Here is a 17944-nt window from a genome sequence, read left to right as displayed (position 1 = left end):
GAAGGTCAAAAGAAAAGAATGTAATGTTTACTTTCAAGCAGGTTAAACTATTAAAAATACCTATCCTATGAGAAGTCTACAAGCCATCAGAACACAAAGAATTGTGTCAGAGTTGATGCAATCGGTTTATTGCCCAATAACAGCAAAAATATTCATCGGGGTTCCAAGTCTTCCAGGCTTTAATACAAAGGGGATAGAGTCAAGGCAAACTTTGTGCTCATTAAAAATGTTGGCAGTCAGACCAATAATTTAAAGCCAAAATACGAACACCATCATTTGAATGGTTTAAAAAAAAGGGGCGTGGCCAGGACCGGCATGCGAGATGAAGTGTGTCTAAGGGGTCTTTCACACGGGCGGATCAGTAATGTTCCGCCTCCGTGTGTCCGCTTTGCTCAGCGGGGATCCTCCGTAAAATCCCCGCTGAGCCGTCGGCTGACAGGGCGATCCCCGCACACGGTGCAGGGACCGCCCTGTCTTTCCTCCGCTCTCCCCTATTTTCTTCCGTCCGAAAAATCGGATCTTTGCGGAGGTGGACGATTACGGGTGTCAGCGGATGGTCATCCGCTGACACCCGCAATCACATAGGGACCAATGTATGTCCCTATTTCATCCGCAACGGATGAATGAAAATGCGGACATACGGTCCGCACGTCTGAAAGGGGCTCAACAGGTCTGCTCCAGTACCTGCTATTGATCCTCTCCCAGCAGCGATCCAGCGGTGCCCGACGGCTTTCCAGCTGGCTACTGACCCAGTCAACCTCCCGGTCCACCCGTCGGCCCTCTGCCCCCAGCGGAATGGCGGAAAAAAAAAACGAGGATTTCCCAGGCCCTGAAATCGAAAATGGCACAGCCACGGCCCTGGCACAGCGCACGTCGAGGGGTGCCAAGAAGGCTATAGAGGACGGCAGCAAAAAGACACGGAAAACCCAAGGTAAGGATTAGGGGGAAACTAGAATCAGACCACAGGGGGGCGGCAGAGACATCACCCTTGCCAGCACATTAAACACTGGGACAGTATGCAGGAAACACAGCATGGCATTCAGAGCCATGCAGAGCTGCTCCACTCTCTGCCTACAGATCCTGATGCAGAGGAGCCTAAGCAACCGACTTTGGCTGAAATACTCAGAGCAGTGCGTGTGTGTACAGCTTCAGTAAATACACTTAGGGCCCTTTCACACGCACGGACAAACGGTCCGTTTATTACAAGTCCGTAATGTATCCCTATGGGATTGCAGACGTTAGCGGATGATGCATCCGCTAACGTCCGCAACCATCCGCGTCCGCAAAGATCCGCTTTTGCGGACGGAAGAAAACACTATTTTTCGTCCGTCCGGCGGAACGGATCGGATGAATACGGACAGACGGTCCGTATTCATCCGATTCCCCATAGGGGAGAGCGGAGGAGAGACAGGGCGGTGTCCGCCGACAGCTCAGCGGGGATTAACGGAGGAATCCCCGCTGAGCCAAACAGGCTAACGGAGCGTATCAATACGGATCCGCTCCGTGTGAAAGAGCCCTTAAGGAACAGTTTGGGGGCCTGAGGGAGAATGTGTGCTTGCTGAGGAAGGACCTTCAAAAGATCTGGGAATGCACGACTGCAGTGCAGAGCAGAGTAAGCGACATTGAAGATAAATTGCCACCCGTGGCTCGGGAAGCCCACGTCGCCCATCAGCTAGCCAATAATAGAGCTGATGACATGGAAAATTTTCTGAGGTGCAACAACATACGTATTGTGGGGCTGCCAGAGAAAACCGAGGGCAGAGATCCAAACTCCTTTGTTGAAGGATGATTTCTCCCCATTTTTCACTGTCAAGACCCATCCTAGCCCATCTCCTACACTATAGAGACAGGTAAGGAGTGCTGAGATGTGCCAGGAAGCGGGCCAATGTTCAATTCAATGGCGTCAGCGTGTCCTTTTATCCAGACTTCTCTGCAGAAGTGCAGAGACACTGGGCCAAGTTCTCAGATGTAAAGAGGCGTTTGCGGTCTCCACAATTACCGTATGCAACGATGTACACTGCAAAGCTGCGGGTCACTGCTAACAGGCAGGCACACTTCCTTGAAATCGGCCCGGGAGGCTGCCGCACGCCCTGAACGCAATGAACAGGCCCTACGCCACTGCAGAGAGGATGAAGAAGGAGGAGATTGAGTTCAGGCACCTGGTTCTTGTTTGCTCAAGAGCTCTCTACAAACTTTGATTATAATAAATAAATATATAAATAAAGCAAAAAAAAACGTTTTGTTCTGCTGGGAGACATATTATTGCTATGTGAACTTTGAGCTATCTTGAAGTTAACAAGAAAAAAAATGCCTTATCTACGTGACAAGTAGAGAAACATTGCAGTATTTGTGTTGGTTCAACTTTGGATTACAGTAGCCTGTCCTGTTGAAGGCCTGTTTGTTTTTTACACTTGCCCTTTTTCCATCACAGGCTTTTTATGGAGGGTAGTCAACCCTGGAATTGCCACTATGCAAGACCTTAGCACCATAGGGCTGTGGTGCTTACAGTTTGTGCAACCAGCCCTAACCTGGGGGGGGGGGGGGGGGGGGAGAGCCGGTGGACAGTATTCCCTACCAGTCTGCCCAACAGTGTTAATTTTCTTTACTAAAACATTTTAGTCGACTAACTTAATACCATTTTAAACAACTAAAACAATTGAGATGACTAAAATACCAATAAAACTAAAATGGCATTTTAGTCAAAAGCATAAAATGGGACTAAAACTAAAATGCCATTTTAGCTAAAGGGCCAAGACTAAAACGAATTTGAAATTTGACATTAAAATTAACACTGGTCTGCGTGTTCATACCTCAATAACATAAATAACATATTAGATTTTTCACTCCAGTAGTATATGAGTTTGGAAATTGTAGAGAAATGCTTAAATAATGCATTACAATTTAACACCCATTCAATTTTAGATGACTAAAATTCGTTTTAGTGGACTAGAATTATTTTAGTCGACACAAATTTACTGGAGATTTAGTCGACTAAATACGACTAAAACAATTGCACAAGACTAAAATGGGACTAAAACTAAAATGCCATTTTAGTCCTAAGACTAAAACTAAATTGAAATTTTCTGCCAAAATTAACACTACTGCCCAATAGGGGTTTTAGACCTGTTCAGACCTGTGTACCTGTGTCCTGAGAAGAGCTTCACAGATATAACACTGACAATATGTCCCTATTTGTGTCCATCTTTAATTGTCCCCAATGGCTAAAATTCTGGTAACATCTTGGAACGTTAGAGGTCTGAATGGTTTAAAGCGGAGCTTCACCCTAAAGTGGAACTCCCGCTGATCATAACCCTCCCCCCTCCGGTGTCACATTTGACACCTTTCAGGGGGAGGGGGGTGCAGATACCTGTCTAAAGACAGGTATTTGCACCCACTTCCGGCCACAGTCTGCGGGCAGGACGTCACCTCCTGTCCTCCTCCCCCCCCCGTTGTGCTCTGGGAACACTCGGCTCCCAGAGCACAGCGGGAGCCAATCAGCAGGCACAGCGCAACTCGCGCATGCACCGTAGGGAACCGGGCAGTGAAGCCGGAGCACTTCACTTCCTGGTTCCCTCACGGAGGATGGCGGGGGGGCAACAGAGTGACGAGCGATTGCTCGTTCTCTGCTGCGGACAGTGCTGGACTCCAGGACAGGTAAGTGTGCCGATATTAAAAGTCAGCAGCTGCAGTATTTGTAGCTGCGGACTTTTAATATTTGTTTTTTCAGCGGACATCTGCTTTAAAAAGCATTTGTAGAAGGTTACTTCCCCCATGTTGTAACTTGTGGTTTCTTTTTTTCCATACAGGTAAAAGACTTTTGATTGTGCTGGATAGTACACCTTCACCCTCCTCACACCAGAACTGAAGGTACGATAGACATCAGGGCTGGTGTCACCCCACTATCCCCATCTACACTTCCCTATTCATAAAATACACAACTGCAACCGCATCACAGACAGCAGGTTGTGGATGAGAACAGAGGGGGCAGAGTAAAAAATTACACCACCAGTGGTGATGGAAGCACAATGGGAGATGTATTTTCTGTCAATTTTTTTAATGCAGGAAGGCGCAAAAAAAAAACTCCTAACCTATCTCAAATGATTGTGACCAGAGTTCAGTTCTATTTTTTGCTTATAAGATTATTTACATTACAATTATAAAAGAGATTTCCAGTTTTTAGTAAAATGCCTACTAGTTTCCAAAAGCCCTATGAGAAGGAATGCCCAGAGTTGCACCCAAGGCAAAATTTTAAAAACCTAGAAAACACTTTACCCCATCAAATAATATCTTGTGTAAGGCAACGAATGAAGATTGGAGACCTGTTCTGAGACTCTTCAGCCTTGTCCTCCACAATTCTGGTCACACAGGGGCAGGTGCATCAATGTTCTTATTGAGAGAATCAAGAAAGATGGATTCCACGCTGGGGGTGGGAAATGGTCGTGAACTGGAGAGTGAATACAATCTGTACTAAGGCAGGCCATAACAATACCCACATCAACACAGACAATTCTGACAGGGGAATCCCTCCTGGCAAACCATTGTCTGCTCCTGGCGGGGTGGGGGGAGCCATCCCTGCCGGGAGAAGACAGCGATTATCGCTAGTGGCTACGGACGATAATCGCAAGAGAATCCAAAGTTGATCGATCAATCAACTTGGAACATTCAGCCTGCCCATTAAAGTACAACTAAAAAGGCATTTTTTTTTTCATTTTGGATAGAGTGGAGAGGGATTAGAACATCTGTCAGTTGTTATTGCTGTCTGTGCCCTCATTAAGGAGATTCACCCTATTTGTCCTGTTTACCATTATTATTAACCTCTTTACCACCGCGCTATAGACAAAAGACGTCTACAGCGCGGTGGAGTTATTCTGGGAGGACGTCCTCCCAAAATCCTTCACTCGTGCGCCCCCTGGGGCGCACTCTCGGAATCATCTGTGAGCGACCCGGCGCATCACAGATCGCGGTAAATCGCCGCTGATAGCGGCGGTTTACCACGTGATTGCTCCGTCAAATGACGGAGCGATCACTTGTAAACAAACCGGCGTCATGTCATGACGCCGGTTCCTCCCTCTCCTCTCTGTACCGATCGGTACAGTGTGAGAGGAAAGGGGGGAGAGCGGAGGCAGCAGCAGCTGCTGTGGCTGGATCTGTGACAAATGCAGTCACAGATCCAGCCATCCTTCCCTGCGCAATACTCTGCAATAAAATCAATACTCTGCAATAACCCCCCATACTCTGCAATACCCCCATACCCCCCATACTCTGCAATAACCCCCCCCATACTCTGCAATACCCCCCCCCCCCCCCATACTCTGCAATAACCCCAATACTCCGCAATACCCGCTAATATGACAGAAACAAGTTTTTTTTTTTTACAGAATGGTTAGTGTTTTTTCTTTTATAGCACAAAAAATAAAAAACCCAGAGGTGATCAAATACCACCAAAAGAAAGCTCTATTTGTGGGGAAAAAGTGACAAAAATTTCAGATGGGCACAATGTTGTATGACCTGCCATCCAACATTTGTCCACGGGAAATCCGACAACAATTATCCGATGGAGCGTAGAAACGGTCGGATTTTCCGCCAACAGCCTGTCATCACACAATTCCCATTGTAAAATCCGATCGTGTGATCGAGGCTTAAGGAAGAGCATTCGCTGTGCAGATAAATTCCCTGCTGAGGGCAGAACACAGGACTATAACAGGAATCTGGCTTTATATCATATAAAAGATATCTGGAGCAGCAGATTAATAGTTTAAAAGAATCATTACCAGCTTCTGTGAGGATAATATACTCGATCCAGATGTAGTAGCAGATATTACAACTGGAGTGCTTCCATCATCCTTAGAATGGGAAATACTTGATAGACCAAAGTGAGGTCTAAACTAAAATCGAAAAAAGAAAAAAAAAAAAAAAAAAAAAAAAAAAAAACACACTAAATTTATTTAACATAGTACAATAATTACCATAAAATATACAGTACAATTGGATCAATGAAAATATAACCAATAAATTAAAATGAAATCATTTAAATATTCAATAGATAATTTTTTAATGAACGGTAAAGTAGTAAATAGCTAAAGGCTCAATCTAGTTATAGATTAACACTTATGAGTTAAATCACCACTAGCCTGTAATTACTTATCCTCAGGCAGAAAAGTTGTGTGCAGTAAAACGCATTCGTTTAGTAACATTATTCAGGCATTAGCGATCTACTGAAAGATTGTTTGTGTGCAGCCAGAAAAAGGAACTTGATGTAATCCCAGCCCCTCCCAGCCCTAAGCCCCACCTCCATCACACAACTGTCAAATGACAGAGCCCCTACCGCCCACTAATGTGTATGGCAACCAATCAGCTTCTATCTTTCATTTTCAAAGCTTAACGAAACAAGGTGAAGGTAGAAGCTGATTGGTTGCTATGCACAGCTGCTTCAGAATCTGACTGCCCCAGTTATAATAAATTCCCCAATTAAATATAGAGTTTATACACCAGGGGGATCAGGAGGTGAAGTGGTTTATGTACAGATCTCATACAGTGGGAGGGTGGAGATTAAGGGGTTACTACACATGTGCAATATAAGGGAGGTGTTAGGTTAATTTACAGGTAAGATCGTGGACAGGATGGAGCCGACATATACTGTACAGGGGTAAATGACAGCAGGGCGTATTTTAATAATGTGTGCACTGTTGCTAAATTGCACTGGCACTGGTATGTGGTCAGGAGGGTCTCCTTTCTCTTACACACCAATTGGGCTTCCTGATCACCAGCCAGCTAGTGAGAGACATGGCTGCCAATGGCAACCTGTGTATACATCCTGTGATTGGATTTGCCTGCGATGTCCAATGACATTGTGATCACAGGATCAAGCGTGTGCACTCACTCAAAAGGTGTGCAGTTTACAGAAGGATCTACCAGGACATTCTCCCAGAACAATATGTGATGGCAGGGGAGCAGACAGGCCGTATATGTATGGTGGCCAGTCCACAAGTGGTTAAAGGGACCCTGTTGCCATACCATTCTCTTTTAAGAATTGACAATTTCTCAAGCCGCATGGGTTGTTCATCCTGAATGCACCAATTTTGTTCTGGACCCAAATTGGTCATTGCTGAGGCTGCAGCATTTCCAATTTCTGTTTTAAATTGGATGCAAGATCTTGTATATGCAAATTCTATGGTCAGTTGTTAAACATAAAACTAAGCAAGTTTTGGCTGATATTATGACTATTATACAGTGCTTGTTTTTTTCAATTGTAGACGTATTCTCACCCTGTTGTAATCACCTACCCCTGAAGAAGAGAATTGCTACCGACTCGAAACACGTTGGGTTATCTCTGTTGTGACTTTTTGCAATAGCGTATATGGTTGTTTACAACTGCATATTGCTATATCTGCATCCTGCATTTTCTATGTACTGTATGACCTATTCGTTTTTAACCTTTTTCAAAAAAACAATATTTTTATCGCACTACTCCTCGACTCAGAGAAGTACTGCCCCATCAAAGTCCCATATAGAGGATGTTTTTCGTTCATGCTAAATTTTAAGTTTAGGGATGGGGGTCAGTTAACTTTATTTGCCAAAACAGAGCACCACTCAGTATATTCTCTTTTAAGAGTAATGCCACATTTGTGAAAAGTCAGTCACCTCTTTGTGATCAATGTACATTGCAGGGATTTTAGGAAACTTTGCTGCGGATTACTAACATTTTCTGTCTTTTAGATACTGATTCAGGTTATTGTTCAGCTAATGTACCTGCAGTGTTCTAATGGAGGAGAGTGGCAGAGTCTGCATCCCTTTAGTAGTGAATAACTCATTAGGACCATAACATTTTTGTTTCAGGAGGATGTCTACAATCTGATTTGTATCTTGGTGCAAACTTCTGAGAAAGTGGATTTACCCTTTAAAAACGATCTTCCTATGAGATTATGGCCCAGATTCACAAAGAGCAAGGTGCACATTACACCGCCGTAGAGTAACCACCGTACACTACGCCAACACAGCGCAGAGAGGCAAGCATTGCATTCAGCAAGCCAGTGCTCCCAACGCTGCGCCAGTGTGCTTTGGGTTTCGAAGGCGTACGCCAGGGTAGGTGGAAGTGGGCGTGACCCAATGCAAATGAGGCATGACCCCATGCAAATGATGGCCCGAGCGCCAGACAGGTATGTATCACGAAGTGGTCATGCGCCATGACGTGGACGCACCCCTATGCGCCTGCTCACAACCACGCCGGCAAAACTGCCTATGCTACGCCGGATCACTGCGTACGCAGTGAACATAACTTACGCCCAGCCAGACACACGTCCAACGCACAATACGCTGGCATGTGTTCCCTGGTGCAGACCTGAGCATGTCTGTTGCCGGGTTGCACCTCCTTTATGGGGGACCGGGTTGCACCTCCTTTACGCCGGACGTACAACTTACGCGCATCTCGCGTAGCATGCGCCGGGCACACGCACGTTCGTGAATCGCCATATTTCCCTCATTTGCATGTTTGAATGGCTAATCAATGGGAGCGGCACCATGCTCCCAGCCCAAATGTGCGCCCACTTTACGCCGGCCTAAGCAAGATACGTTGGCGGGGTGTAACCTGTTTTTAGGTGCATATTAGTTTGTGGCTCTGGCGCACAAATACGACGGCGCACATTTGCACTTACGTCGGTGTAACTTGTTATAGGTCGGCGTAAGTGCTTTGTGAATCTGGGCCAATATGTCCAACTTATTTTATGTTTGTTATTTACCTGTAAAAGCCCCCCTTGTGTAGAAATCTTAAAGCCCCGAAACTCCTGCTGGGTGCCGCCACCTTGGACATCTTTAATATTAGCATTCTCAGCAGACTCTGAGCTGAGACTCACGCTATAGTTATCCCTTCCCTGGCAGCTGCATAAAAAGTTATATAGGGAGTAGGGAGGGAAACAGAGGACAGAGAGAATTTCACTGCCAAAAACAATAAGAGAGGGCTAAGATGTGGAGGAAGGTGCCTGTGCTAGGGAACGCACCAGTCAATTTTTTTTAGCAAGTTCAAAGGCACATTACAGGTGAATACAAAATTATCAATGGAAAGGCAAACGCGATGCAAGAATTTTAAATATTTGATTTGTGCTTTAACCTGCGTTTTTTAGGTTGGCAATCGGATCTCTTTAAAGCAGAAAGGTAAATAGAAGCCTGTATGGAGTGGGATATGTTGGAAGGCCTGAAAGTTACCTTTAGAAGCACTTCAGTCTATAAAAGTATAATGCAGATAATCACACCAACCATTCAGTATGTAGGTCGTGTTAGAGGGTTTTTAATTCCTAAGGTAATGTATGTAAATGCATACATTTCCAAGTGCGTCTTGTGAAGGTGTAAACCAGCCTAAAGAGGCTGCTTGTGAACTCACCTAATCTAACCGGAAGGGGTGATGGAAATCTTTGCAGACACAGCAATGATTTCTAGAAGCTTCTAGATCTGCTTCAGTAGTGGCTGTATTGGCTGGTGAGAGCATATTCTGCTCTAGGGCCCCCACAAAGCTACCACCCATTATAGTAAATTAATAAAAAACTAAAGCCCATCTATAGTCAAAATTTAAAACCATAGTCTTCATTGTATTTAAATTAACTCTGCCTACTCCTATTAATCTAAATGATCTTGAAGTCTGTAAAGTTACTTTATGAAGATCCCCACACTCTTATGCCCCGTACACACGTACAAGATTTCCGATGGGAAAAGTTCCCGTCGGAAATCCCGAGGGGAAAGCCGAGAACCTGCTCGGTTCAGTCTTCCCCCTACACACGGCTGGTTTTCCAGACAGGAAAACTGCGATAGAGCTTTGGCCGGAAATCCTGGCCGTGTGCATGCTCCATACCGCACTGCCAAAAAACGCCGGACAAAAGTCTGCCTGGTTCTCTTTTTGTCCGGCGTTTTTTGGGCAGTTTCCCTGTCGGAAAAACTGCAAGGAGCATACACACGGCCGGGATTCCCGGCCAAAAGCTCTCCTCACAGTTTTCCCGTCGAGAAAACTGATCATGTGTACGAGGCTTTACATCCATGCATTCTGTGACATGTATTCACTATAATAGTGTTTTTCAACCGAGACCTCCTTTAAAATGTTTTTCAATCTAGAGGAACTCCAGTCCAAGGCTGGGCTCACACTATTGAGAATTGGATGTAAATTTGCCTGCCTCTAATTTGCATAGCAGGAGATTGTGACCGGCTCTCTATGGAGCCGGTTCACATATCTCTGCTGCGGCTTCAGTGAGAATTGCACAGGAGTCCTGTGTGTCTTTGGGCTGAAATCGGACCCGATACGGTAAATAGAGACGCACTGGACTCCTGCTGTGAGCCGCCGCATTCTGTTGTGTGAACCCAGCCTAAAGGCTCGCTCACATGTGAGGTTGGAGGATGGTAAAACCATGTCGTTGAACTTCATTTTTTTCCCACCTTTCAACTGCAATGGCAGCGTCTGGGTTTGTACACCATGGCAGGAATAATACCCCCCCCGTGTTTGGTGGGCACTACTGCCTGCCGAACGTAAATCATTAGGGAGAATGAGACTCTGCTGCTACTGTGTGCATTGCAGTCTGTTGCAGCACAGTGGTGCTGCATTTAGGGGGTTAAAACAGGCAGTGGGGCCACATATTGCAGGTGCAGCAGTCCTTGTCCCTATTGTAAATGAGCCCAAAAAAAAAAAAAAAAAAAAAAAAAAAAAAACAGTCCCGTTATCCTGGAAAAGCTGTTTTGATCTACAGGATTAAAAATAATGTACAAACATCCATGCATATAAAAACATTCATACACATACATAGCCTGTGTGCCAAATGCAGACTGTATCTGCACACAAATTGTTGAGTGAATGATTTGTTTACACTGCTGCCTGTAGGGTGAGGCTGAGAGATTAGGACTCAGTAAGACGCCTAACACTTCCACCATTTTGCTCATTCCTCTGATCGGGCTCCGAGTGTACAGATTCTGAATTGGAAGCTTTGCCGGTCTATCTATACAGGTCTGGGACTGGCGGAGCAGAAAAATGGCCCCGTGGCACACAGACCTTGATCCAAACACACTTTCTTAATCAGGATGCCACGGCACCCCTAACAAACTACAGTTAAAAAAGGCTGCACTATGCCCCATGAGAAATCAATGCTGTGTCACACATTTCACAGATCCTGCCTTCTGAGCTACAGATTACATACAGGGATCACTGCGTGCAGGCAGGAAGTTACTATAGGATATGTAAGTAGTTCTTAGAAAATTAAAGTAAACAGCAGAAGATTAGGGTCAAAGCATGCAGGGAATATCGAAGTTGTGGAAAGAGATGGCCAGCAGACAGGCAAAAGTCACAACATGAAAAGGAGATTTTTCAAGTTTGCTTATATTGGATTGTTATATCTGACAATCCAATATCGGTTTACATGCTATTAATTGCTAAGACGATATAACGCCTTTAAATACATGAACACTTTATAAAATCATGAAAATGTAACCAGTCAGAAGCTTTCCACTCACATTTTGCTCAGAAGGTGAGGGGCCAGCTGGAGAGTGGACAGGAGAGAGGACATCGTGTTGGGAGGAGATCAGAGGAGCGGAAGCCGGTGGTTGCTGAAATGTTACAGAAGGATTAGAGCCAAGGTCGTCCCTCCTTGATGGAAGATCTGCTGGATAAAGATATTCAGGTAACTAAATAAACTGAAATATCCAGAAATCTGAAACACATTGGTAGTAAATAAAAAACAGCAAGGAGAGCAGCCAGATTGTTTTTTTTTTAAGGAAGATGACATCTGAAAAGATTTCACCCATTCTTTTGAAAAATTGTCCCCAAGCCGCAGACAGGTTTAAAAAAAAAAAAAAAGTTACAACACATTCAAATACATCGGCATTATGCAAAGAAAAAAGGTGGGTCTGTAGGAGTACCAGGAAAGAGGATAAAGACGTAAATGAGGTGTGTACACAGAATTAAAGAAGGGGTGTGACAACATGTTTTTCCTGGATGTGTAAATGTCATAATTACGTTTTCTTCCCATACTGTGTGAAGTCTCAGACTGCTAGTGCTGGAAGTATAGTATGTAGTTGGTGTTACAGCGTCACCTGGTGGTCAGCTTGTTAACACACTTTCATCAATGCAGTGTAGGTCCAGATCAAATTGAGGGATTGCACACACAGGCCTTTGGTAATGCTAATCACTAAATCACTCATCTCCAGTGCAGTATATAAAAAGAGTAAAAGAAGGGCTGCAGAGATTTCTGAGACCTTGATGAATGATTTTAATGTATTTCCTGTGGTCTATGTACAAAAAATACAAACAAATGGCAACCACCCCAACCTATAACTGGCCTTTGCTGCAAGAACACTGGGGGTGCCGTGATGTGGCTGCTGCAGCTTAGGCACAAATGTGTGCAAACTAAACCCCTCGGTTTTAATGTAAACTTATTAGACAGGATCAGTTTGCTTTGTTGCAGGCTGGCAAGTGATCTGGGAATTTCTGTTTGTTTTTTTGGTCTATGTTCAAAACCTAGACTACCTACCTAGCGACTAGTGCTGGCAAGGAAACACAATGGCCTTAGTTCTCTCTTTTAGAATGGAGGTCCAAGAACATATACAATTTATTTGGTCCCTGGAATGTGCATTTAATGAATTTAGAAAAATACAATTACAACTTCTTCCGGGGCACATAGGATATCGCTTATTGGCATCGGACTTAATAAAATGTGCTTTAAAAAAATAATCTCTTATGTGTAGCCATTCAAATCAAGCACGTTTGCCCAATATTAACTTTTCACCTTTTTCTTTCTCCATTTTGAAAGCTGAACTGGTATCAACAAATAGCCCTTCCAATTCAAATTTCATTCAGTGGTCTCAAACATGAAAGCGCACATGTTTACTGGGAACTATCCCTTTATCATCAGCCATACCATTATTAGACTTTGTGCAGCATTAGTTTAATAACCAACCATGGCCCATGTGGGTTTCTCTCTCTTGAAACATTGACATTGCCTCCATGTTTAATGCACAAACTCCCCGCATGAAGGCTTTCTTCATTGTGCCCTCAAAGTGGTCTCTCTCCACAAGAAGTCTCTGTACTTCTGATTTTGCATCTTCTATGGCTCCATTCAGCTGTGATATGAGAAGCAGAATCATAATTTCTTGGAAAGGGACATTATGAAAACACATTCAAACATGGTGACTTCGATGGTGACTACTTCCAAAATGGGTAGGTTGAATAGAATAGACATGGGTTACCTGTCACTAAAGAGTAGAAATGATACAATATCTGACCTCCTGTTATTAGACTACTGTAAGCACTTTACACTACATTGATGATCACCGTTCTAAGCAATAGTTAGCTGTCATAAATGGCTTTCCATTCATGACAGCTCGCTTACTGTTGACATGCTGCGATTGGCTACAGCTAATCACATGGTACAGGGTGCTAGGATTAGTCCACATACCATGTGATAGCTGTTGGTCAATCACAGAATCACAATAGTAAGCAAAACAGTCATGAATGGAAGCCATTTAGGGCCGTTTTGTTTACATTGTAATCATGTGATCGCTATGACCCAGCCGCTCACATTGGTTGGGTACCGAGCACTGCGATACACTGTGTCCACCAGACGCAGTGCCATGTGCAGCGTGTCATACTAGTACGCTGCAGTGCCTGCAGCTGCCGTACATTTACTGTGAGCGGGTCAGCAAGCAGTTAAACTCAGAAAAGGTTATTTTAAAAAAATGGTAAATTTTTAAATTGATGTCAGCAACATGTCTCAAAGTTGAGACAGAGCAACAAATGCTGGCAATGTGCGTGGTACCAACAAGGAAGAGCTGGAAAAACCTTCTGCAACCAATTAGGTAAATGGCAACAGACCTGTACATATACAAATAATATACATATGCAAAGAGAATTTTTAATTAAAAAAAGGGGGAAGAAGAAAAGCCTGTTTTTTACCTTCTGTCTTTAGATCATACAGTTGTCTACACAAATCTATCTGATAGCGGACAATCAGATACAACTGGTAGATTCAGGGCGCTAAAGTACCCAGAAGATTTAGGGACCCTCCATATGATTCAATTTGCCAGCAACCACACAAAAGTGAAATCTTAGTTTTCAATTGATTTGGTCTTACCTGTGCAACCTTTGCTTCATAGTCATTAGTCAACTGAATGCACACTTCTTCAGCTCGAGCTCGACATGCCTGCTCCACTTTGTATTTCCAATTTACTTCAATAACCGAGTGCCAGGTTCTCCAGCTATTCTTTAGTAATACCTTTCTGTAATGTCTATCAGCCAGACTGCATGCATAATCCTAAAATGATGGATGTTAAATATTAAATACTTAATCAGATAAGATAAAATGGTAGACAAATCTGAGATTTGTTCTAAAGAAATCCCGACCAAACTATCAAACATATCTTAATCCAAAATAAATTACTAATCCCTAAACCTTTTCAGCATGCTGAATCAAGCTGCACGCAATAGCAGATGTCTTCTGAAACAAGCAAACATCTCTTGACATTTGTGTTTTCAGGGTGTAATTGGCACTCTAAAGGCCCATACACACGATCGGACCTTTTGACAACAACGGTCTGACGGATGTGTTTTATCGGACAATCCGACTGTCTTTATGCTCCATCGGACAATTGTTTTTCAAACGCACAAATGTTCGCTGTGCATGCTCTCAAACTTTCCGGCAACAAATGTCCGATGGAGGATGATCCGATCGTATGTACACAAGTCCATCAGACTAAAGCCCAAAGTACAAACACACATGCTCCGAACCAATGCTAAACATTAGACAATAATAGCAGAAGTTACCCAAAGGGTGGCGGTAAAGCGCTGAGAAACCACCTGAAAAAGTTCTGCCGTGTGTATGCATACCAAGTTCACGGCCAACGCCCCTACGGACAAAAATCCACGGAAAAGTCAGATGGAAGTCCGATCGTGTGTATGAGGCTTTAGGGAAGCTATTTACGAAAGAAGCTGGGGGCTCCAGAAGAGGAGGTAAGTAGTCACTCGGTGCAATACCATTGCATAGAGCAGGCAAGTATAACATGTTTGTTATTGTTAGAAAAAAAAATAGCCTTTACAATCACTTTAAAACCATTTAAAGCTGTACAAAAAAATTCAAAAGAAAATAAAAATACAGGTAACTCACAACAAACTCCCGTTTGAGACCGGATGCAATGTGACATCAGCGCTTAGACTCCACCATACTCGTTTCGTCCAATAGGTCCCTGATGATGCCCTATTGTTGAAACACGTAGGGGGAGTCTAAGCGCTGACGTCATGCTGCTGCACCAGATCTCCAGCACTGGCTTCAGTTGTTAGTTGCCTATGCTTTTGAAAATTTAAAATGACTGTATAAAATTAATAATAAAAAAAAAAAATCTACACTATGGCTCTCTCTTGTCTGCTCTGTTTGTTAGCTCTATTGACACAGCTTATGATGGTCTGCAATCCTATTGGAAGAGAGAGGAGAGGCAATTTAGGCTGACAGACACTGTGGTTTAGAGATGGTAGCAGGGAGCGAGCCGCCTTCTGTGATAAGGTTCGCGGTATTCCCTGAAGCCCTTGTCTCTGGTGAGTGCCAAATTCAATAGGCACGGTGTGGCCATACACGGGAAGATCAGCCCCCGATTGTAAAAGGTGGTAGATGACAGTATTTCTCGCACTTGGAGGAACTGTATTTCAGAAACCTGTCTTATATTACATTTATGCTTGTGAATATATTATCACTCTGGTGACTTTTTTGCAATAGTTCTCTCTTATGAATAAATAAGTTGGGGATTATGAGCTTATGTTTTTTGCAATAGATGTATAAGATATAATCTTTTTAAGATAGGATATTCATTTTTAATTTAATTGACTCCGTGATTTAACTGCTCAGATGCTGCAAAGTTATGTTAGCACAGTTTAAAAAAAAAAAAAAAACATACGCAAGGCTTTTCTACTGGGTATATGAAGGAATTAGGAAGAAATGTTCTTTTTGCAAGTGCCTGTAGTTTCTCTTATATATCGTAAATCACCTGGAACAAGCCATTCTCCCTCATTTTACGAATAGAACGCTGAATGTAGAACAATGATTCACACAGTATAGCATACATGATTCACACGTCTTGGTCTTTACCTCTTGTCTGGCTTCTATCTGCTGAAGTCGCCAGTGGGTAAAAGCTCGCATGAGCTCGATCTTTTCCTTGTGCTTCTCCAGTGCATGGGTCAGGTTAGAAATGACCTGAGGGGAAAACAACATCATATTCTCTGTGATGTGAGCGTATCTATTAAATATTTTCTTGCATGCCAGTGCGGCTAGAAAACTACATTATCAGCATCCCCTTGTCATTATAACATAATTATCTCACATAAGAGGACCTTACATGGTAGTAAAATGTAACCAATTCTCCTAAAAAAGGACCTACGTTATAAGGCCAAATGTTTTTTGGACACCTGACCATCACACCAACTATGTGGCCAAAAATATGTGAACCACCTCCTCCAAATTATTGAAATCCAGCGTTTCCAGTGAAGAACACTGTTCATAATACATTTTTAGACAATTGTGTGCTTCCAATCTTGAGGCAGCAGTTATGGGAAGGTTTTTTCAGGTTGGCTGTGTTCCTTTGTAGAAGGTCTAATGAGTGGTCTGCACAGAAGCCTAACCTTGCACATACTGAACATCTTTGGGATGAATTAAAATAACAATTGTAAGCAACGTCCAACATCAATACCTGACCTCACAAATGCCATTTTGAGACAACTTCCCACATTTAGGGCCAGTTACACCACATGCAGTCCAGTGCATTTTTTTCTGCATCAAAAACGCATGGAAAGTAGGTTGTATGGTTTTCAATGGCATTGTTCACTCCAGTGCTTACAGTCCCAGAAAAAAAAAAAAAAGTAGAACATGCCGCATTTTACCTGCACTGGACCGCTGTAAAATGCATCAAAAACGCACTGGAATGCAACGGAACGCAACCAAATGCACCAAAAACGCACTGGAACACACTTGTCCTTAACTAAAGTGAATAAAAAAAAAAAAAGAAGAGGGGTGAAAAAAGGCACCGGACTGCATTAAAAAACGTGCATGCAAAAAGGCACCGGACAGCATTAAAAACGTGCATGCAAAAAAAAAAAAAGCACCCGGAACACATCCGGATTGTGTTTCTATGGTGTGAACTGGCCCTAACTCCAAATTCTTGTGAATAGCCTTCCGACAAAAGTAAAGGCTGTTATTATTATTATCATTATTATTATTCAGGATTTATATAGCGCCAACAGTTTACGCAGCGCTTTACAACATCAGGGAAGACATTATAGTTACAATACAATTTAATACAGGAATGATCAGAGGGCCCTGCTCGTTAGAGCTTACAATCTAGAAGGGAGGGTCAAGTGGAACAGGGGGTAGTAGATGTGGGGGGTGATCAGGTGGGCAAAGTTAAAATACAGTTGTTAGATGTGGGTAGGATAGGCTTCTCTGAAGAGGAGGGTTTTCAGGGATCCTCTAAAAGCTAATAGAGAAGTAGATAGACGGATAGTTTGGGGTCCCCGCTGAGTCGGCAGATGACAGGGCAGTCCCTGCACACTGTGCAGGGACCGTACTGTCAGATCTACACTCTCTCCTATAGGGGATCGGATGAACACGGACCTTCTGTCAGTGTTCACCTGATCCGCTCTGCAGACACATGGAAAAATAGGATTTTCCTCCTTCTGCAGAATTGGATCACAGCGGGGACCGATGAGATTGGGTGTCAGCGGATATTCATCGGCGGACAGACACAATCCCATAGGGATACATGTATGTCCGTATTTCAACCAAAAACGGATTGATGACATACGGACATACTGTCCGTACGTGTGAAAGGGCCCTTAATCGTTTTCTCAAGTTCTCAGATCATCCTTGTCCCCAGGTTTTTAAATTCGTACATCATCTAAGCAAAAAGTATACAGTCAGTGAAGCGGTAAGTACTGGCCTCCATA

The 17944-nt window shown here is 43.5% G+C and overlaps 1 protein-coding gene across 2 annotated transcripts in view; it reads right to left on the bottom strand.

Moving 5' to 3' along the window:
* POC5 (POC5 centriolar protein) overlaps positions 1–17944 on the bottom strand; it is a 70425-nt gene that overhangs the window by 4412 nt on the left and 48069 nt on the right. The window contains exons 7-11 of one of the 2 annotated variants that reach the window (XM_040341203.1): positions 16095–16199; positions 14094–14273; positions 12921–13083; positions 11479–11627; positions 5772–5885 (exon numbers count right to left, since the gene is read on the bottom strand). In XM_040341203.1, the coding sequence (XP_040197137.1) occupies positions 5772–5885; positions 11479–11627; positions 12921–13083; positions 14094–14273; positions 16095–16199 (711 nt within the window). The remainder of the gene's footprint in view (positions 1–5771; positions 5886–11478; positions 11628–12920; positions 13084–14093; positions 14274–16094; positions 16200–17944) is intronic. The other variant, XM_040341212.1, reaches the window with a different exon arrangement.

This window comes from Rana temporaria, chromosome 1 (assembly GCF_905171775.1).
Source record: "Rana temporaria chromosome 1, aRanTem1.1, whole genome shotgun sequence".
Classification (NCBI taxonomy): domain Eukaryota; kingdom Metazoa; phylum Chordata; class Amphibia; order Anura; family Ranidae; genus Rana; species Rana temporaria.
This window is presented reverse-complemented; position numbering and strand designations above follow the sequence as displayed.